Source organism: Chiloscyllium punctatum, chromosome 8, assembly GCF_047496795.1.
Source record: "Chiloscyllium punctatum isolate Juve2018m chromosome 8, sChiPun1.3, whole genome shotgun sequence".
NCBI lineage: Eukaryota > Metazoa > Chordata > Chondrichthyes > Orectolobiformes > Hemiscylliidae > Chiloscyllium > Chiloscyllium punctatum.
This window is the reverse complement of record NC_092746.1, coordinates 130,735,505-130,757,898: the sequence shown is the minus strand read 5'-3', so window position 1 is coordinate 130,757,898 and position 22,394 is coordinate 130,735,505. Positions and strand designations below refer to the sequence as shown.

The 22,394-nt window shown below is 46.9% G+C and overlaps 1 protein-coding gene across 1 annotated transcript; it reads left to right on the top strand.

Annotated features, from left to right (window-relative positions):
* The first annotated feature begins 450 nt into the window (after window positions 1–450).
* LOC140480921 (uncharacterized) lies at window positions 451–11,120 on the top strand. Its single transcript, XM_072576507.1, has 3 exons — window positions 451–593; window positions 2,810–2,908; window positions 8,809–11,120. Exon 3 carries the CDS (start codon window positions 8,858–8,860, stop codon window positions 10,040–10,042), a length of 1,185 nt encoding a protein of 394 aa, XP_072432608.1. The 5' UTR covers window positions 451–593; window positions 2,810–2,908; window positions 8,809–8,857; the 3' UTR covers window positions 10,043–11,120.
* Window positions 11,121–22,394: the final 11,274 nt, after the last annotated feature.

Below are 22,394 nucleotides of genomic sequence, written 5' to 3'. Positions count from 1 at the left end.
TTGTGATCTCTATGCCTGGACATTCTGTGCCGATGTGCCTCCCTGCACTTCACCTGATGAAGCCTGTAATTTCAAATAAATGTGTTGGACTACAACCTGGTGCCTTGTGACCTCTGAGATTGTATCAGGCAAGACAGGTATGCAAGCTATTTACATGATTGACTAGAATGAATGAATGCTGATGGATGCAAGGTTTCAGATGAAACAATAGCTCAGAGTTTCAGATGAACTGTTTATGAATCAGCCCAGCTCCTCAGATTGGCTCAATCAATCAGAAAATTACAATATCTGATACTGCTTTACATTACACCTTTTCCTGAAACAGAAACTAATCTACAAGGAGGAACTAAAATATGTAAATGACATTGCTGTATCAAACTGCCCGAATTACATTGGAGGAATTGACATGTCAGTTACCTTGCTGACAAAGTAAATGACAGTGAGCCTGAGCATTTGGGAGTTTTTGAACTGTATATAAAAGGGAGACTTGGCCCAGAGGAGCTGACACTCCAGAGACAACATCAGTCCATGAAGAAGGAACGTTGGGAGAGAGAACATCAACATTGACCTTAGCTCAGCCAGCTACAACCAGGGTAATACAATCGTCTTTACCATCTAGTGCTGCCGAAGCAGATTTTAATCCAGTGTAAGAATGTAATAATTTAAGAACCGTGAGGTTACTTAGGAAATAGAGGAATAAAAACAATATACAGCATCTGTTTCAATGATAATAATCTGAACTTTTCATCTCTTTATTTTTCTGATTTATTGGTATGATTTAGTACTTTTGAAGGTCTATAATGCGAGACACTTTATTTCTTTATTCTTGAATCTTTTTTCCTGAAGAATTTGTACTGAAGAATCTGTACCTAGGTATCTTTGTACCAAAAATGCCATTGTAAGTGTTGACTTGTAAATGTTTCACTGTACTCATGTGAATACATGTGACAAGAAACCTAATTCGATTCAGTTCAAGTTAAATCACAGCCCGTGCTCAAATACATCTCATTATCAGTCAGTATGCAAGTAAATCTGAAAACCTTGTAACTTTGTTTACCTAGTTCCCAATCCCAACCATCCTGCAGCCACGTCTCAGTAATCGCTACTATCTCATAATCTCCAATTTGAATTTGTGCCTGCAGCTCATTTATTTTATTCCTTACACTCTGTGCATTTATATAGCGAACCCTTATTTGGGCCACATGCTGTAACCTGTCCCTCAGCACTGGTGCTTTATTCATCTGTGTATTCTTTCTCTTTTCCAGTTTAATCAATGTACTTATAGCTTTGCCATTAGCTGCTGTATCTGAAATAGGATTGTTGATTGTTTCTTTACTCAAACATGTTCCTTGATTTTGAAACTTCATTGACTTCAAGCATACTGGAAATTCTTTGCAAGTCTTGAAGAATTGCTATGGAACTGATTAGGTCTCTGGTTGGGATGCCCTTCAGAAGCTCAGGGCAGACTCAATGGGCTGAATGGTCTCTTTCCACACTGTAGGGATTCGATGAGTCTATGATTCTGGAGACAGACAATGGGTCTGGAAAATATCAAGCTCCCAGACTCTTCTCTCTGATGTTCCCTCTTGATCTACCCATGTCCCTCATAGAGTATTAGAGATGTACAGCACAGAAACAGACCCTTCAGTCCAACCCATCCATGCTGTCCAAATATCCTAAACTAATCTAGTCCCACCTGCCAGCACCCAGCCCATATCCCTCCAAACCCTTCCTAATCATATACCCATCCAAATGCCTCTTAAATGTTGCAATTATACAAGCCTCCACCAAATCCTCTGGCAGCTCATTCCATTCACGTACCACCCTCTGTGTGAAAAGTTGCCCTGAGGTCCATTTTAAATCTCTCCCCTCTCACCGTAAACCTACGCCCTCTAGTTCTGGTCTCCCCCACCCCCCGGGGGAAAAGACCTTGTCTACTTACCCTATCCATGCCCCTCATGATTTGATAAACCTCTATAAGGTTACTCCTTAGCCTCTGCGCACCAGGGAAAACAGCCCCAGCCTATTCGGCCCTCTCTTATCCCTCACCTCCAGGCTGCTCCTTGACATCACCATCCCAAAGTAGGCTGCTATTTGTCACTCTACACTGATGCCATCCAGCTCTACCTCTCCACCAGCCCTCTCCAACCCTGCACCGTTGTGAAATGATCAAACAGCTTCTCGGATATCCCGGACTGGGGAGCGTAAACATTAAATGTTATGAAGACTGAAGCTGCTGAGCCTTTGACCGACCTGTTCTGTCCCCATGAGGCTCAGTGTTGTACTTTGTTTTGAAATGGTCAGCACCTTGGGATGTTTGATTATGGTTTGATTCTCAGTCCTCTGTCCTGTCACCATCAGACTGGGGAAAGCCACCTCCATGTGACCACATCATTACTGCAATTACATAGCCACCGTTTCCAGAACAACTGTAAGAATGTGTGTGTTTCTCTTAATCACCCAGTGATGTGAAATTTGACTCCTCACTTTGAAAGGATTGATTTTATCGGGAGACTGCCTTGCTCTGTGGTCTGTGTCTCTCTCACCAGCCCTGTTCTGATCTCTTCACCCCCTCCCCTTCCCTCTGTACCCCAGCCCTCCCCACTCTATGCCTCTCCCATCTGCACAACCCCCCTCCTCTCTGTCAGGCACGCCCCTCTTCCCTCTGCACATGTTCAGGAATGAATCTTGTTGCACGCAGTCCCAACCTCCTTGGGCCTGTCTGAAACACAGTGGCTCCATGTTCAGTTTCTACTCCCGGTGAGGGCCTGTTCACAAATAAAGTGTTTTTCTCTTTCTTCATTCTCAGGGTGTGGGTGTCTCTGGCTAGACCAGCATTTCCTGCCATCCCTTACTGCCCAGAGGACAGTGAGCAGTCAACCACATTGGTGTGGGTCTGGAGTCACAGGTAGGCCAGTTTCCTTCCCTAAAGGACATGACTGAACCAGGAGGGCTTTTTTGACAAATAATTCATGATCATTAGACACTTAATCCCTGATTTGTTTTTTATTGAATTCAAATTCCTCCATCTTCCATGGCAGGACTCAATCCAGGTTCCCAGAACCTTATCTGGATTAATGTTTCTCGAAATGGAGAAAGGTGACCAGTGGTGTTCCACACGGCTCAAGTGCTGGGGCCTCTGTTGTTTGTAATATACATCAATGATCTGGAAGAGGGCACTGTTGGTCTGATCAGCAAGTTTGTAGATGACAAGAAGTTTGGTGGAGTAACAGAAAGCATAGGGGACTGTCAGAGAATACAGGAGGATATAGATAGACTGGAGAGTTGGGTGGAGAAGTGGCAAATGGAATTCAATCCAGGCAAATGTGAGGTGATGCATTTTGGGAAGTCTAATTCTAGAGCGAATTATACAGTAAACAGAAGAGCCGTGGGAAAAGTTGATGAACAGAGAGATCTGGGAGTGCAGGCCCATTGTACCCTGAAGGTTGCTGCACAGGTGGATAGAGTGGTCAAGAAGGTATATGGTATACTTGTCTTCATCAGACGGGGTATTGAGTATAAGAGCTGGCAGGTCATGTTAAAGTTGTACACGACTTTGGTTTGGCCACATTTAGAATACTGTGTACAGTTCTGGTCACCACATTACCAAAAGGATGTGGACACTTTGGAAAAGGCGCAGAGAAGGTTTACAAGGATGTTGCCTGGTATGGAAGGTGCTAGCGATGAAGAGAGATTGAATAGGTTAGGATTGTTTTCATTAGAAAAAAGGAGATTGAAGGAGAACCTGATTGAGGTTTACAAAATCATCAAGGGTATAGACAGGGTGGATTGAGATAAGCTGTTTCCCAGGGTGAGGGATTCAATAACAAGAGGTCACGCGTTCAAGGTGAGAGGTGAACAGTTTAAAGGGAGATACACGTGGTAAGTACCTCACACAGAAAGTGGTGGGCATCAGGAATGTGTTGCCAGCAGAGGTGGTAGAGGCAGGCACGGTAGATTCATTTAAGATGTGTCTGGAGAGATGCCTGAGTAGGTGGGGAGCAGAGGGATAGAGATACTTAGGAATTGGGCAACAGGTTTAGACAGTGGACTTGGATCAGCTCAGGCTGGCTCCCCCCAACCCCCCTCCCCCGGTTGCTCTGATATAAATCTCTGAGCAAAGCCACCACTCACAGCCACGGTGAAAACCATCAGAAGGTGAGACACTGTTCCTGATCACTCTTCCTGCAGCCTGGAACTGGGCACTGGGTGGGGAGCACTGGGAACTGGGCACTGGGTGGGGAGCACTGGGTACTGGGGAGAGAGCATTGGGAACTGGGCACTGGGGAGAGAGCACTGGGAATTGGGCACTGGGTAGGGAGCACTGGGCACTGGGTAGGGAGCACTGGGAATTTGGAACTGGGGTCTGGGCACTGGGGCTTGAGCAGTGTGATTAGGTTTGAGGATTAGGACTGGGATTGGGATTGGGATTGCAGATTGAGATTGCGGGTAGAGGATTGGGATTGGGGATTGGGGTTTGGAATTGGACACTGGGTGTGTTCTCGGAATGCCTGGAACCTCTTGACCCACATTGTACAGAACCATGTTCAACCAACAGCCCCCAGTGTAATGTGCAGTCGAGAGTAATCTGAGTTTTACTCTGTATCTAACCCCGTGCTGTCCCTATCTTGGGAGTGTTTGATGGGGGACAGTGTAGCTAGATCTTTACTCTGTATCTGACCCCCTGTTTCACTGAGTCAGGAGCATTTGAGGGGGGAAGAGTGTAGAGGCAGCTTTACTCTGTAATACTCAGGGACAGTATAGAGCGCGCTTCAGTCTGATACTGGGGAACAGTGTAGAGGGAGCATCACGCTGTTACTGGGGGGGACAGTGTAGAGGGAGCTTCACTCTGTTACTGTGGGGACAGTGTAGAGGGAGCTTCACTCTGTTACTCGGGGACAGTGTAGAGGAAGCTTCACTCTGTTACTCGGGGACAGTGTAGAGGGAGCTTCACTCTGTTACTGGGGGGACAGTGTAGAGGAAGCTTCATTCTGTTACTGGGGACAGTGTAGAGAGAGCTTCACTCTGTTACTCGGGGGACAGTGTAGAGGGAGCTTCACTCTGTTACTGGGGGACAGTGTAGAGGGAGCTTCACGCTGTTACTGGTGGGGGGAACAGTGTAGAGGAAGCTTCACTCTGTTCCTGTGGGGACAGTGTACAGGGAGCTTCACTCTGTTACTGGGGGGGGGACAGTGTAGAGGAAGCTTTATGCTGTTACTGTGGGGACAGTGTAGAGGGAGCTTTATGCTGTTACTGAGGGTGAAAGTGTAGAGGAATCTTCACTCGGTTACTAGGGGACAGAGTACAGGGAGCTTCACTCTGTTACTGATGGACACATACTGTGTGTGGGTGTGTGGGTGTGTGGGTGTGAGCGGGCGTGTGGGTATGTATGTGGGGGTGTGGGTGTGTGTGTGGGGGTGTGGGGGCATGGGTATGGGTGTGGGGGTGTGGGGGGGTGTGGGGGGCGTGGGGAGGCGTGGGTGTGGGGGTGTGTGGGGGGGTGTAGAGGTGAACAGTTTAAGGGAGATACACGTGGTAAGTACCTCACACAGAAAGTGGTGGGCATCAGGAATGTGTTGCCAGTCGAGGTGGGAGAGGCAGGCACGGTAGATTCATTTAAGGTGAGTCTGGACAGATGCCTGAGTAGGTGGGGAGCAGAGGGATACAGATGCTTAGGGATTGGGCGACAGGTTTAGACAGTGGACTTGGATCAGCTCAGGCCTGGAGGGCCGAAGGGCCAGCTCCTGGGCTGTAAATTTTCTTTGTTCTTTCTTCTTTAACTCAGCAAGAATAGCAAGAGGCCTTTGACTGCAAACATTTCTTACTCATGCATTTATCCAAATATCTTTTAAATGTTGTAACTGTACCCGCATCCACCACTTCCTCTGGAAGTTCATTCCACATGTGAACTACACGGAGTCTAAAATAAATTGCCCCAATATCCTTTTTATACCTTTCTTCTCTCACCTTAAAAATATGCCGCCTGGTCTTGAAATTCCTCACTCGACAGAAAAGATATCTGCCATTCACTTTATCTATGACCCCTCATTATTTTATAAACCTGTATAAAGTCACCTCTCAAGTCACCTTTGCCCCAGTGAAAGCAGCTCCTGCCTATCCAGCCTCTCCTGGTAACGCAAGCCCTCACTTCCCAGCAACATACTGGTAAATTGCTTCTGAACTCTCTCTCTCTCTCTCTCTCTGAAAGAAGGCAAGGCAGTGGCAGTCTGGGGACTGGACCTCTATGTTGCAGAGGCTGAACGGCAACTCTTCGACACCACGTCCTAATTCCCCCTTGACTGCGACCCCACCGTGACCCATCAGACCAAAATCACTCACACTATCTGAGCACTCATCACCTCCGGTGATTTTCCCTCCATTGCCTCCAAACACATAGTTCACCCCCCCCCGCACTGCCCAGTTCTACCGGTACCCCAAGATCTACAAGTCCAACTACCCCGGCTGACCCATTGTCTTTGCATGTTTCTACCCCTCAGAACTCATCTCATCCCACTTCGACTCCATCCTCTGTCCTTTAGTTCAGGCACTTCTCACCTACATCAGTGACATCAACCACATCCTCCATTTCTTCAGTAACTCTCGGTTCCCTGGTCCCCAGCACTTTATCTTCACTATGGATGTGCAGTCCTTATACACATCCATACTCCACAAGGATGGCCTCCAGGCAACACTCCCTTGGACTTTACCTTTAAGAGTATAAGTCCTGATAAGATTTACTTTCCTACAATGCAGCACCTCACATTTATCTGAATTAAACTCCATCTGCCACTTCTCAGCCCATTGGCCCATCTGGTCCAGATCTGTTGTAATCTGAGGTAACCCTCTTCGTTGTCCACTACACCTCGAATTTTGGTGTCATTTGTAAACTTACTAACTGTACCTCTTATGCTCACATCCAAATCATTTACATAAATGATGAAAAGTAGAGGGCCCAGCACCGATCCTTGTGACACTCCACTGGTCACAGGCCTCCAGTCTGAAAAACAACCCTCCACCACAATCTTCTGTCATCTACCTTTGAGCCAATTCTGTATCCACATGGATAGTTCTCCCTGTATTCCATGAGGTCTAACTTTGCGAACCCATGGGGACCTTGTTGAATGCCTTACTGAAGTCCATATAGATCACATCTATCCCTCTGCCCTCATCAGTCCTCTTTGTTATTTCTTCAAGAAACTCAATCAAGTTTGTGAGACATGATTTCCCACACACAAAGCCATGTTGACTATCCCGAATCAGGCCTTGCCTTTCCAAATACATGTACATCCTGTCCCTCAGGATTCCCTCCAACAACTTGCCCACCACCGAGGTCAGGCTCACTGGTCTATAGTTCCTGGCTTGTCCTTACCACCCTTCTTAAACAGTGGCACCACATTCGCCAACCTCCAGTCTTCTGGCACCTCACCTGTGACTATCGGTGATACAAATATCTCAGTAAGAGGCCCAGCAATCACTTCTCTAGCTTCCCACAGAGTTCTCGCGTACACCTGATCAGGCCTTGAGGATTTATCCACCTTTATGCGATTCAAGACATCCAGCACTTTTTCCTCTGTCAAAGCTGAGAGGATGTTTCCCTCATGCGAGAGTCCAGAACCAGAGGACACTGTTTTAGAAAAAAATGGGCACTAATTTAAGACATGAGAAGGAATTTCCTCTCGGAGAGTTCTGGGTCTTTGGAACTCCTTGCCACAGAAAGCTGCAGCAGCCGTGTATATTTAAGACTGAGGGAGATAGATTTTTTTTTTTGGGATTGAAGGGTTACAGGGAAAGTGCAGGAACGTTGGATCAGCTATGATCCTATTGAACGGTACAGCAGGGTCAAGGGGCTGAGTGGTCTCCTCAGAGAGCTAGGAGAAAGTGAGGACTGCAGATGCTGGAGCTCAGAGCTGAAAAATGTGTTGCTGGAAAAGCGCAGCATCCAAAGAGCAGGAGAATCGATGTTTCGAGCATAAGCCCTTCTTCAGGAATTCCTGAAGAGAGCTTCAGTGCAGAGGGATTTGGGTGTCCTTTTGCATCAATCATAGAAAACTAGGATTCAGCTTCAGCAGGTAATAAGGAAGGCCAATGGAATGTTGCCATGTATTGTTAAAGGGATGGAGTGTGTAAGTAGGGGAGTGTTGCTGCAATTGTACAAGGTATTAGTGAGACTGCACCTGAACCATTGTGGAGAGTTCCTCCTTTATTTGAGGAACATTGGAGGCAGTTCAGAGAAGGGTCGCTAGATTGATTCCAGACATCAGGGGTTTCCAAACATGCAGAGATTGAGCAGTTTAGGCTCATTCTCTCTGGAGTTTAGAAGAATGAGAGGCGATCTCACTGAGGTCTATAATCTGCTAAAGGGGATTGACAAAGTCGATACAGAGAGGATATTTCCTCACATGGCTATCTAGAATGTGAGGTGATAGCTTTAGGATAAGGGGTAGCAGATTTAAAACAGAGGGAGGGAGGAATTACTTTGCTCAAAGGGTCATGATTCTGTGGAATTCCCTCCCCCCCATCCCCACCCCCACCCCCCGCTCCCCCCCCGCCCCACTGAGTACGGTGGATGCTGGGACATTAGTAAATTTAAGGAGGAGACAGATAAATGTTTATTTATTATTGGGTTGTATGGTTATGGAGAGCAGGCAGGGAAGTGAAGTCGAGGCTGAGAATGAAATCAGCTGTGATCATTTCAAAGGTGGAGCAGATTCAAGGGGCTGAATGGCCTACATGTGCTCCCAGTTCTTAAGGTCTTCACTCTCCCCGATACATTGTGGAGTCATAAATAACTTTTATCTTTTTTTTCAGAGACAACTGAAGGAAACGACCATCCGAACACAGTGCTCAGCCCATCAGTATGGCAGGAACAGCAGTAGATTCCCTGGAACTGGCAAAAGCCAGCACTGAGGTTGCAACTGCAGTGGTTGCAGTGAGAAATGCGATGTCAGTTGTTGAGAGTTTAGGAAAATTCGCCTCTGCTGCTGGAGCGGTAGGAGCCATCTTTGGGGTAGCAGCAGCAATTGTTAAACTTGCTATGGGTAATGTGGAGAGTGAGGAGCTGAGATATATGAAGGAGCAGTTCCAGATAGTCAGGAACCAGCTGGATGTCATTTCAGGTCAGATTCAGCAAGTGCTTCAGGCTATCGAACAAAGTACAGTTAATAATCAGTACTTCCCCGTTGAGGAGAATCTGAAAAACCAATTCAGGAAGTACATGGACATCCTGAACGCAAATCCGGAATACCGGGAGAATGAGAAAGAAGAATTCCTCACACACTTCGATGAGACTAAAGGTGACCAGAACCTTCACACTCTCTATGATGCAGTGATGGGGTATTCTGCCATCTTTGGCAAACCCATTCTGGAAACTGCCATGGAATATGACCAGAGGAACCGGCGTCTGATGGAGGGGCTCTGCTGCCGCCTCAAAGAGCTCTTCTGTATTGGCCTGATTGCCCTGGTGGGTCACTCTGCTATCACTGGGACCGATGTAGAGGCATTAAAGAGAGAGTGGAATGAGAAAATGGGCAAAGTAGAGAATAAAATGAAATCCATGATAGATAAGTGCATCAATGAGTTTGCTGAGCAGGCAGAAATAGATGTTGAGAAAATGATAATTGAAAAGGGTGGAAGAAATAACTGTGAATGTGTAAGTTACATTCTCAATGGTTTATCAAAGAAATATGACTGGGTTAAATGGTCTGTACGGGTCTATAACTCTGTCAGTGGCTTCGACAATCACTGTGTCATTGGCCCCAATTATTTTCACTTTTTCAGACGCAATGGGGTTAATGCTGTTGTCTCCTATGCAATTGATCCAAAACCAATTAATGAGAGTTCCATAAAGCAGTTAATGAAGGGGAAAGATGGCTGGTCTGATGCAAGAAAAGTTGCAGAACATGTGGACAATAACCTTCCCTCTGGGTATGTTGTCCATGTAGTGAGACGCTTCAAGGGTCTGTGGTACCACAGTAACTTTCCTGCAAGTTGTCATTTCTGGGAAAATTACTCAGGTGTCACCCTGTGTGTCCATTCCACATAAAGATCCTCCTGAGTTTTCCAGTTCCTCCTCCCCTGAGTTGATGCTGCTGTGCTTCAGGGGATGAGGTTTTGATTTTTGGATACATTACTCTATCATTGATCAGCATCTATTCCACAAGAAAGTAATGAAATCTTCAATCAATTCTCTGAAGTTTGATTACGTATTTGACCACTTATCTCTCCCTGACTATGATACACCCAACAGCAAGTTTGTCTCTTTTGTCCTTTTGTGTAATTGGTAAAAAGCTATATTCATTTGATGATCTCTCCAAGATGGCGTTCCCTCCTCACTGTGATAATTGATTCTTTGATCAATATTGTGAAACCTCTTTTCTCTTCCATCCCTCTCTCTATCTCACCTGAATGCCCAATAATGTGATGCTGCTAGTCATGTCTATCTTTCAGACAAGTCTCAGTTACAGCTCTGACATCATACTCCTACAAGGAGCATGCTCCTGTGTCTGTTCAGATCGAACCCATCCAACTTAGACAGGGCCCACCGTCTCTAGAATTGAAAGCTTGGTTTCCTGCACCATCTCTCCAGTGACACATTGATCTACTCTACCCTTCCATTCTCATACTATCTACTCCATGACACGAAGAAACACCCAGAGGTTGCTATCTTTAAAGGTCTGCCTTTCAATTTCCAACCTAACTCCCTCTGTCTACTTGCAGGACCTCATTTCTCTTTCTCCCTCTGATCACTGGTCCCAATATGGACCATAAATTCCAGCTGATCACTGTTCCCCCTCCCAGTGCCTTTCAGTTATTCCATGACAAATCAGGGTCTGGCACCCAGGAGGCAACACATCGATACATCACGGCTTTGAAATGCCCTCACAAGTGACTCCCCGATCACTACCGCCCTTCCACACTTCTTCCTCCCTCACCCTCACCCTGAGTATCTGGAACACCCACAATGCCATGGCATTGGCTCTGGCCGGGCTCCACAAATGAACCATCATTTTGGTTTGCAATTGACCTACATTTGGGGAACTCCCTCTTGACCTGCCTGGTCCCCTTCTTCTGTCTGGTCGCCCCTTCACCCTGTCCTGACATTTCCTTAAGCTGGGGGAAGTTGGGGGGGGGGGGGGGGGTGGGGGTGGGTGGGGGAGGGGGGGTGGGGTGTAGGGGGAAGGGTTGAGGAGGAGGGGTGACCACATCCTGAAATGCATTACCCACAATTCTTCCACCTGGTGAATGCCCCATGCTCCACCCAGCTGCTCCTGTATCCAAAGGTCAGGCTCACACTGCTCCAGTCAGAGGCACTTCCTGGACATACTCACCCAAGGTACAGGAACCATCTCGGATTTCAGGAATGGGATAACCATGAACCTCGACTCCCCAGTCGGACCTTCACAGAATACAAAATCTTCCTTTTAATTTACACTTACACTTACTGAAGGATTGACCAGACAAATGCTATTCCTGTTTCTGCTCCAGTCCGACTCAGGACCACGATCAGACTCTCGGCTCCCCACCCCCTCCCCTCAGTGACACCGTCACAGGGTCCCCACCCCCTCCCCTCAGTGACACTGTCACAGGGTCCCCCTCCCCTCAGTGACACTGTCACAGGGTCCCCACCCCCTCCCCTCAGTGACACTGTCACAGGGTCCCCACCCCCTCAGTGACACTGTCACAGGGTCCCCACCCTCCCCTCAGTGAATCTCACTGCCTGACTGAGCTGTTATTTTCAGACACTGACTTACTGCTTTCCATTTGGGATTATGTCTGAGTGGGCCCATTCATCCTAAAGCAGACCGGAGTTGTTAATGCTGTGGAGAGTATTGAGAGAGTAGAGAGAGTTCGGAAAGCCCATTCACTTATCACTGCCAAATGACAAGGCTCCATTGGGAATCTCCACATTGCTAGATTGCAGTGGTACCATACTGTATGGTACATTGGACGGACAGTGTCCTGTGTCTAATACACTGTTTATCCTTGATAGAGTGATAGAGATGTACAGCATGGAAACAGACCCTTCGGTCCCACCCGTCCATGCCGACCAGATATCCCAATCCAATCTAGTCCCACCTGCCAGTGAGGATCTAAAATTTGAATTTAGGCAATTTGAATTTATGTAGATTTTTATTTACTCAAAATGGTTTCTTGATTTAAAAGAATACTATAAAATGGCCCGTGAACCTGTACTGCTGATTTACAGAACTAAGCTGAAATTCAAAGATAAGAGGACAATAGAGTTTTCAAAAGCTGAATACTGACACATTAATTGATCATTTGAGCTAACCTTGAACCAGTATATAAATTTACATAAATAAGATATCTTTTACCATCGAATCCCATTGGATTAGCCTGTCTTCAATCATGTCACCTTATTATGGTTGATTGGACCTTTCTTGGAATGAAGAACCCTTTCCCAAGAAATATCATTGGATTAACTTGCTGTAAATCATGTCACCTTATTATATGTGATTGGTCTTTCTTGTAATTAAGGCTGTACTATTTCTTAATATAATGTGTAATTTTCGAATGTAATTGTGCAACTTCACCACAGAACACAGAAGCTTCAATCTCTGTGTTGCTGGATAGAATTGCATCAAGGTTCCTTCATTCAATAAACTAATGACCCTTGCTTTTTGAATAGACCACATTTGTCGATTCTTTTGACCGAACTCGAACCAAGAGGCCCCTCACCATCTGAGGAGCAGGAAAATTGACGTTTCAGGCAAAAGCCCTTCATCAGGTATATGAAGGGCTTTTGCAAAATGTCAATTTTCCTGCACCTTGGAAGCTGCCTAAAATGCTGTGTCATATACCTCTCCACCTCTCTAATCTCGTGTTGGAGAGGTAGTCGTTGGTGTCTGAATCTGACAGAGTGGACGCTGTATTAGAGTGGAGATGTCACTCCAGCAGACTTGTACTAGCTGGGTGGTGGTGGGGGGGGGGGGGGGGGGGGGGTGGTGGGGTGGGGGGGTGGGGGGGGGTGGTTTGAAAAATGTGGTGCTGGAAAAACACAGCAGGCCAGACACAATCCGAGGAGCAGGAGAATCGACATTTGGTGAAGGGGGGGCAGGAGGGTAACGATGCTGTACACAACCAGGAGCAGCACATACAGAAGGTCCTGACCAGGGCTACAATACCCACAAGAACAGAAATAAGGGGTATCAGACCGTGGAGCAGAGCTGTGCCCCGTGAGCCAAGCCAGGATGTTACCCAGCTCCACAAGTTCCAATGGGACTCCTGTCCATGTAGGACAGCAGCAGCCTATCAGATGTGGTGCGCCAGGTCAGTTATATTTTCACTGATCTCAGAAATGTGGGTACAGCAGTCTACGCCAATGAGGGCGCATGTGCCCCCTTTTTCAACCAGCAAGTAGTCCAGGGCCATTCGATTTTCATTCAGCTGGGCAAACATATCAGCCGTGGCATTCACCATCTTCTCTGGTGTGGGAGCCAGCTGATGTACCTCTATGTCCAGGCGCAGGGTTGGGTACGTGGGCACAAATAGGGAGAGAACCTTGTCTGGGCCAGTTAGGGTGTATTTGCTGCAGGTAATAAGCTCCTGGAGGGGAGAGGACTGGGAATGGTCAATGAGTGGTCCCACGTACCTGATGAAACAGCTCCCAGTCCCTAACATTGGCAGCCCAGCCAGGGGTATACCTTCTGGCTGCAGACAAAATAAGTGCCGCTGTATGTTTTCAGGTGGTAGGTTTGGTCTCCTGTCCTGATGGTAGTGAAACTGGAATTGTGGGCAAACTTGTTCATTTGGGGGTGGGGGGAGGCACGGGGTGCAATTCACAATGCTGCCCTCTGCCATGGGCCGGTGCATTGCGGAGGTCAGGAGCAGGGAGTTGGGGCATTAGCTGGGGCAGATGGCTGGCTTCTTGACAAGCAGATATTCCCTATGGATGGTCCTGTCCAGTGGTATCAGTGATGATCAATGCTGGGGGTTCATGTGAGAGGTTATGGGCTGGGGTGAACCACCTAGTCAATTTGTCAAGCTGGTACTCTGTGGATTTCCAGCGGTCTGGGCTATTCGTTATGTGAATGGCCGGTTTGGTTGCAGACTGAGCATCGTGACCTCAGGGTGACCTGTCTGGGTCCAGCCATTCTGCCATCTCTGCAACGTTAAAAGGGACTGTGGCTAGAGGAATGTTCCCGTGGGAATGAGCAGGCTTTGATCACAGACCCAGCAGCTGGTCTGGTTCACCCTCTGAGCCATGTGAAGGAAGGTGTTCGACTGCAGCTCATTGGCAGTGAATTAAGTGCCTTGTTCTGCGTCTCCTGTTACCAATCCATAGTGATGTGCAGGTCAGACCGAGGGTCATATCCCGATAGTTGCGGCGATCAACTGGATCCCTCCATAGTGTCCGGAGCTGTATCTTGTCTGGCTCAGACTTCCTTCTGTGAAGCTGGATCCCTCTGCAGTGTCCGAGCTGTATCATGTCTGGCTCGGTCATCCCTCTGTGGAGTTGGATCCCTCTTGCACTGGGTCGGGTGTGTCCATTCCAGTGTCCCTTGGATATTGCGTGCAAATCCCATCTCCTTCCTATTGGAAAGATGTTGTGAAAGTTGAAAGGGTTCAGAAAAGATTTACAAGGATGTTGCCAGATTGGAGGGTTTGGGCTATATAGAGAGGCTGAATAGGCTGGGGCTGTTTTCTCTGGAGCGTTGGAGGCTGAGGGGTGACCATATAGAGGTTTATAAAATCATGAGGGGCATGGATAGGGTAAAGAGACAAGGTCTTTTCCCTGGGGTGGGGGAGTCCAGAGTTTAGGTCTCTCTTATATTTTTACCCTCTCACCCTAAACCTATGCCCTCTAGTTCTGGACTCGCCAACCCCAGGGAAAAGACTTTGCCTATTTACCCTCTCCATGCCCCTCATAATTTTGTAAACCTCTGTTAGGTCACCCCTCAGTCTCTGACGCTCCAGGGAAAACAGCCCCAGCCTATTCAGCCTCTCCCTGTAGCTCAAATCCTCCAACCCTGGCAACATCCTTGTAAATCTTTTCTGAACCCTTTCAAGTTTCACAACATCTTTCTGATAGGAAGGAGACCAGAACTGCATGCAATATTCCAACAGTGGCCAAACCAATGTCCTGTAGAGCCGCAACATGACCTCCCAACTCCTGTACTCAGTACTCTGACCAATAAAGGAAAGCATACCAAACACCTTCTTCACTATCCTACCTACCTGCGACTCCACTTTCAAGGAGCTATAAACCTACACTCCAAGGTCTCTTTGTTCAGCAACACATCCCAGGACCTTACCATTAAGTGTATAAGTCCTGCTAAGATTTGCTTTCCCAAAATGCAGCACCTCACATTTATCTAAATTAAACTCCATCTGACACTTCTCAGCCCATTGGCCCATCTAGTCAAGATCCTGTTGTAATCTGAGGTAACCTTCTTCACTGTCCACTACACCTCCAATTTTGGTGTCATCACCAAACTTACTAACTGTACCTCTTATGCTCACACCCAAGTCATTTATATAAATGATGAAAAGTAGAGGACCCAGCACCGATCCTTGTGGCACTCCACTGGTCACAGGCCTCCAGTCTGAAAAACAACCCTCCACCACCACCCTCTGTCTTCTACCTTTGAGCCAGTTCTGTATCCAAATGGCTAGTTCTCCCTGTATTCCATGAGATCTAACCTTGATAACCAGTCTCCCATGGGGAACCTTGTGAAATGCCTTACTGAACTCCGTATTGATCACATGTATCCCTCAGCCCTCATCAAACCTCTTTGTTACTTCTTCAAAAAACTCATTCAATTTGTGAGATATGATTTCCCACACATAAAGCCATGTTGACTATCCCTAATTAGAACTTGCCTTTCCAAATACATGTACATCCAGTCCCTCAGGATTCCTGATATCTATAAGGAGACTTGGTTGAGGCAAGGACATGATTGGCAACTAAATATCCCAGGATATGGATGCTTCAGGCGGGATAGAGATGGAGGTAAAAGGGGTGGAGGAGTGACATTACTGGTCAGAGAGGATATCACAGCTGTGCTGAAGGAGGGCACGATGGAGGGCTCGAGCAGTGAGGCAATATGGGCAGAGCTCAGAAATAGGAAGGGTGCAGTAACAATATTGGGGCTGTACTACAGGCCTCCCAACAGCGAGCGTGAGGTAGAGGTACAAATATATAAACAGATGATGGAGAGATGTCGGAGCAACAGGCTGGTGGAGATTTTAATTTTCCCAACATTGACTGGGATTCACTTAGTGTTAGAGGTCTAGATGGAGCAGAATTTGTAAGGAGCATCCAGGAGGGGTTTCTAGAGCAGTTTGTAAATAGTCCAACTTAGGAAGGGGTCAGACTGGACCTGGTGTTGGGGAATGAGCCCAGCCACGTGGTTGAAGTTTCATCAGCGGATTACTTTGGGAATAGTGACCACAAATCCATAAGTTTTAGAATATTCATAGACAAAGACAGGACTGGTCCTAAAGGAAGATTGCTAAATTGGGGGAAGGCCAACTATACCAAAATTCGGCAGGAGCTGGGGAATGTGGATTGGGAGCAGCTGTTTGATGGTAAATCTACATTCGATATGTGAGAGGCTTTAAAAGGGAGGTTGATTGGAGCTCAGGAGAGATATGTTTCTGTGAAAATAAGATATAGAAATGACAAATTAGGGAACCGTGGATGAGAGGTGAAATTGTGAGACTAGCTGAGAGGAAAAAGGATGTTTACATAAGGTCTAGGTGACTGAAGACAGACGGAGCTTTGGAAGAATATCGGGAATGTCGGACCAATCTGAAATGAGGAATTAAGAGAGGGCTAAAAGAGGTCATGAGATATCCCCGAGCACATTTAAGGAAAATTCCAAAGCCTTTTATTCATCTATAAGGAGCGAGCGGGTAGCGAGGGAAAGGGTTGGCCCACTCAAGGATAAAGGAGGGAAGATATGCATGGAGTCAGGGAAAATGGGCGAGATTCTTAATGAGTACTTTGCGTCGGTATTCACCAAGGAGAGGGACATGACGGATGTTGAGGTGATGGATAGATATTTGAGTACTCTTTGGTCAAGTCTGCAAAAGGAGGGAGGAAGTGTTGGATATTGATCCTAGGTTACTGAGGGAAGTGAGAGAGGAAATAGCTGGGGAATTAACAGATATCTTTGCAGCATCCTTGAATACAGGGGCAGACCCAGAGGACTGGAGAATTGCTAATGTTGATTCTCTTGTTTAAGAAGGGTAGTAGGGATAATCCAGATAATTAAAGACTGGTAAGACTCATGTCAGTGGTAGGGAGGTTGCTGGAGAAGATACTGAAGGATAGGGTATATACCCATTTGGAAGGGTTTATCAGTGATAGGCAACATGGTTTTGTGCGGGGAAGGTCATGTCTTACAAACCTAATAGAATTCTTTGAAGAGGTGACAAAGTTGATTGATGAGGGAAGGGATGTAGGTGTCATATACATGGACGTTAGTGAGGCATTTGATAAGGTTCCCCATGGTAGGCTGATGATGAAGGTGAAGTCGCACGAGGGGCCCAGGGTGTTCTAGTGAGATGGATAGAGAACTGGCTGGGCAGCAGGAGACAGAGAGTCGGAGTGGAAGGGGCCCTCTCCAAATGGAGACCTGTGACCAGTGATGTTCCACGGGGATCCGTGATGGGAATACTGTTGTTTGGGATCTACATCAATGATTTGGAGGAAGGTGTAGGTTACCTCATTAGCAAGTTTGTAGATGACACTAATATTGGTGGAGCAGCAGATAGTGAAGGAGACTGTCAGAGGATACAGCAGAATATTGATAGCTTGGAGAGTTGGGCAGAGAAATGGCAGATGGAGTTCAATCCAGGCAAATGCGAAGTGATTATGAAACTTATGAAACATTACGAAACCTGCAATTCCAGAGCAAACTACACAGTGGGTGGAAAATCCCTGGGGAAAATCAATATACAGAGAGATCTGGGTGTTCAGGTCCTACTCAGAAGGGAAGGGTGGAGAAGAGCAGAGCAATAATAATTGGGGACTCGATAGTTCGGGGCACAGATAGGCGGTTTTGTGGGAACGAGAGAGACTCACGTTTGGTATGTTGCCTCCCAGGTGCAAGGGTACGTGATGTCTCTGATCGTGTTTTCCGGGTCCTTAAGGGGGAGGGGGAGCAGCCTGAAGTCGTGGTCCATATTGGCACCAATGACATAGGTAGGAGTGCTGAGGATGTTAGACAGGCTTTTAGGGAGCTAGGTTGGAAGCTCAGAGTTAGAACGAACAGAGTTGTTGTCTCTGGTTTGTTACCCGTGCCACGTGATAGAGAGTCGAGGAATAGGGAGAGAGAAGAGTTAAATGCGTGGCTACAGGGATGGTGCAGGAGGGAGGGATTTCGGTATTTGGATAACTGGGGTTCTTTCTGGGGAAGGTGGGACCTCTATAGACAGGATGGTCTGCACCTGAACCTGAGGGGCACCAGTATCCTTGGGGGGAGGTTTGCTAGTGCTCTTGGGGGGGGTTTAAACTAACTCTGCAGGGGCATGGGAACCCAGACTGTAACTTTAGGGTGCAGGACCTGGAGTGTAGGGAGGGTAGGAATATGGTATCAATCTTAAAGGATCGTGCCTGTAAACAGAAGAGTGGCTTGAAGTGTGTATACTTTAATGCCAGAAGTATACGAAATAAGGTAGGTGAACTCGCAGCGTGGGTTGGTACCTGGGACTTCGATGTTGTGGCTATTACGGAGACATGGCTAGATCAGGGACAGGATTGGCTGTTGCAGGTTCCAGGGTTTAAATGTTTTAGTAGGGTCAGAGGTGGGGGTAAAAGAGGGGGGGGTGTGGCTTTGCTTGTCAAAGATAGTATTACAGCGGTGGAAAGGAAGATGGATGAAGATTTGCCATCTGAGGTAGTTTGGGTTGAGGTTAGGAATAGGAGAGGTGAGGTCACCCTGTTAGGAGTCTTTTACAGGCCTCCTAATAGTCCTAGAATCGTTGAAGAAAGGATTGCGAAGATGATTCAGGAGAAGAGTGACAGTAATAGGGTGATTGTTATGGGAGACTTTAACTTTCCTGATATTGATTGGGAAAGCTATAGCTCAAGTTCGTTAGATGGGTCAGTGTTTGTGCAATGTGTGCAGGAGAGTTTCCTGACACAATATGTAGATAAGCCAACAAGAGGTGAGGCCATACTGGATTTGGTTCTGGGTAACGAACCAGGCCAGGTATTAGAACTAGAGGTAGGTGAGCACTTTGGGGACAGTGACCACAATTCGGTGATTTTTACTCTAGTGATGGAGAGGGATAAGTGTGTACTACAGGGCAAGAGTTATAGCTGGGGGCAGGGAAATTATGATGCGTTGAGGCATGACTTAGGATGTGTGGATTGGAAAAGTAGATTCCAAGGCAAGAGCGTAATTGATATGTGGAACTTGTTCAAGGAGCAACTATTGAGTGTCCTTGATAAGTACGTACCTATCAGGCAGGGAGGAAAGGGTCGTGTGAAGGAGCCGTGGTTTAATAAGGAGTTGGAATCCCTTGTTAAATGGAAGAGGGCGGCCTTTGTAAAGATGAGGCGTGAAGGTTCAATAGGGGCGATTGAGAGTTATAAGGTAGCCCGGAAGGACCTGAAGAGAGAGCTAAGAGCAGCAAGGAGGGGACATGAAAGGTCCTTAGTTGGTAGGATTAGGGAAAACCCTAAGGCTTTCTATAGGTATGTTAGGAATAAAAGAATGACTAGGGAAGGAATAGGTCCAATCAAGGATAGTAATGGGAAGTTGCGTGTGGAGGCTGAAGAGATTGGGGAGGCGCTGAATGAATACTTTTCGTCAGTATTCACTCAGGAACAGGACATTGTTGTCGATATGAATACTGAGGCACGAATAAGTAGAATGGATGGCTTTGAGATATGTAGAGAAGAGGTGTTGGAAATTCTGGCAAGGGTGAAAATAGATAAGTCCCCTGGGCCTGATTGCATTTATCCTAGGATTCTCTGGGAAGCAAGGGAGGAGATTGCAGAGCCATTGGCCTTGATTTTTGTGTCCTCTTTGTCTACAGGAGTAGTGCCAGAGGACTGGAGGCTAGCAAACGTGGTTCCCTTGTTCAAGAAGGGGAGTAGGGATAATCCTAGTAACTATAGGCCAGTGAGTCTCACTTCTGTTGTGGGCAAAGTCTTAGAGAGAATTATAAGGGATAGGATTTATGCACATCTGGATAAGAATGATGTGATCAAGGATAGTCAGCATGGTTTTGTGAAGGGCAGGTCGTGCCTCACAAACCTTATTGAATTCTTTGAGAAGGTGACGAAGGAGGTAGATGAGGGGAAAGCGGTAGATGTAGTATATATGGATTTTAGTAAGGCGTTTGATAAGGTCCCCCATGGTAGGCTACTGCAGAAAATACAGAGATATGGCATTGAGGGTGAGTTGGAGGTTTGGATTAGGAATTGGCTCTCTGGAAGAAGACAGAGGGTAGTAGTTGATGGCAAAGATTCATCTTGGAGTGCCGTCACTAGTGGTGTTCCGCAAGGATCTGTTTTGGGACCATTGCTGTTTGTCATTTTTATAAATGACCTGGAGGAAGGGTTAGAAGGTTGGGTGAGCAAGTTTGCGGATGATACGAAAGTCGGAGGAGTTGTAGACAGTGAGGAAGGATATGGCAGGTTACAGCGGGATATAGAGAAGCTGCAGAGCTGGGCAGAAAGGTGGCAAATGGAGTTTAATGTAGCTAAGTGTGAAGTGATTCACTTTGGTAAGAGTAATAAAAAGATGGATTACTGGGCTAATGGTAGACTACTTGGTAGTGTGGAAGAGCAGAGGGATCTTGGTGTCCATGTACACAGATCTCTGAAAGTTGCCACCCAGGTAAATAGTGCAGTGAAGAAGGCATATGGCGTACTGGCTTTTATTGGTAGAGGAATTGAGTTCCGGAGTCCTGAGGTCATGCTGCAGTTGTATAAGACTCTGGTGCGGCCGCTTCTGGAATATTGTGTGCAGTTTTGGTCGCCATACTATAGGAAGGATGTGGAGGCACTGGAACGGGTGCAGAGGAGGTTTACCAGGATGTTGCCTGGTATGGTAGGAAGATCCTATGAGGAAAGGCTGAGGCACTTGGGGTTGTTTTCTTTGGAGAAAAGAAGGTTTAGGGGTGATTTGATAGAGGTGTACAAGATGATTAGGGGGTTAGATAGGGTTGACAGTGAGAACCTTTTTCCGCGTATGGAGTCAGCTATTACAAGGGGGCATAGCTTTAAATTAAGGGGGGGTAGATATAGGACTGATGTTAGGGGTAGGTTCTTCACTCAGCGAGTCGTAAGATCATGGAATGCCCTGCCAGTAGCAGTAGTGGACTCTCCCTCTTTATGGGTATTTAAGCGGGCATTGGATAGGTATATGGAGGATAGTGGGTTAGTGTAGGTTAGGTGGGCTTTGATCGGCGCAACATCGAGGGCCGAAGGGCCTGTACTGCGCTGTATTGTTCTATGTTCTATGTTCTATGTTCTATTATTCCCTGAAGGTGGCGACACAGGTCAGTAGAGTGGTCAAGAAGGCATACAGTGTAATTTCCTTCATTGGACGGGGTATTGAGTACAAGAGTTGGCAGGTCATGTTACAGATGGATAGGACTTTGGTTCAGCTACATTTGGAATACTGTGTACAGTTCTTGTCAAAAGGTTGTGGATGCTTTGGAGAGGGTGCAGAGGATGTTGGAGAGGGTGCGGAGGATGTTGGAGAGGGTGCAGAGGATGTTGGAGAGGGTGCAGAGGATGTTGCAGAGGGTGCAGAGGATGTTGCAGAGGGTGGATAGCAAGAAGCTTTTTCCCAGAGTAGGGGACTCAAATACTAGGGGTGAGAGGGGAAAGTTTCAAGGAAATATACATGGAAAGTTCTTTCCACAGAGAGTGGTAAGTGCCTGGAATGCATTGCCAGTGGAGGTGGTAGGGATGGGAACGATAGTGTCATTGAAGATGTATCTTGACAGATACATGAATGGGCAGGGAGCAGAGGGATACAGATCCTTAGAAAATAGGCGTCAGGTTTAGGTAGAGGATCTGGATTAGTGCAAGCTTGGAGGGCTGAAGGGCCTGTTCCTGTGCTGGAATGTTCTTTGTTCTTAAACTCCATCTGCCATTTCTCCACCCAAGTCTTCAGCCTATCAATATCCTGCAGTATCCTCTGACAATCCTCCTCACTATCCACAGCTTATGTACCTTGCACAGGACAGTGAGCTGCATTTACATGGCCTCCAGTTGTTGTTGGATGGTGCTCTCCAATGAGGGTGGCCATTCTCTCATGGCTGAAGCTCCAGTGTTTGACAGCAGTGTCATCAAAGAATGGACGCTGAGTTCAGAGAGTGGGGAATCTGTCGCCCAAACACCCAGGCTTGGGCCAAATGGAATACAATGGAAAGTTTGTTCAAAATCAGTTCTGGGCAAAAGTGAG

What these genes read in the sequence shown, in the direction of transcription:
- LOC140480921 (XM_072576507.1), top strand. Translation starts at nt 8,858, where the DNA reads ATGGCAGGAACAGCAGTAGATTCCCTGGAACTGGCAAAAGCCAGCACT.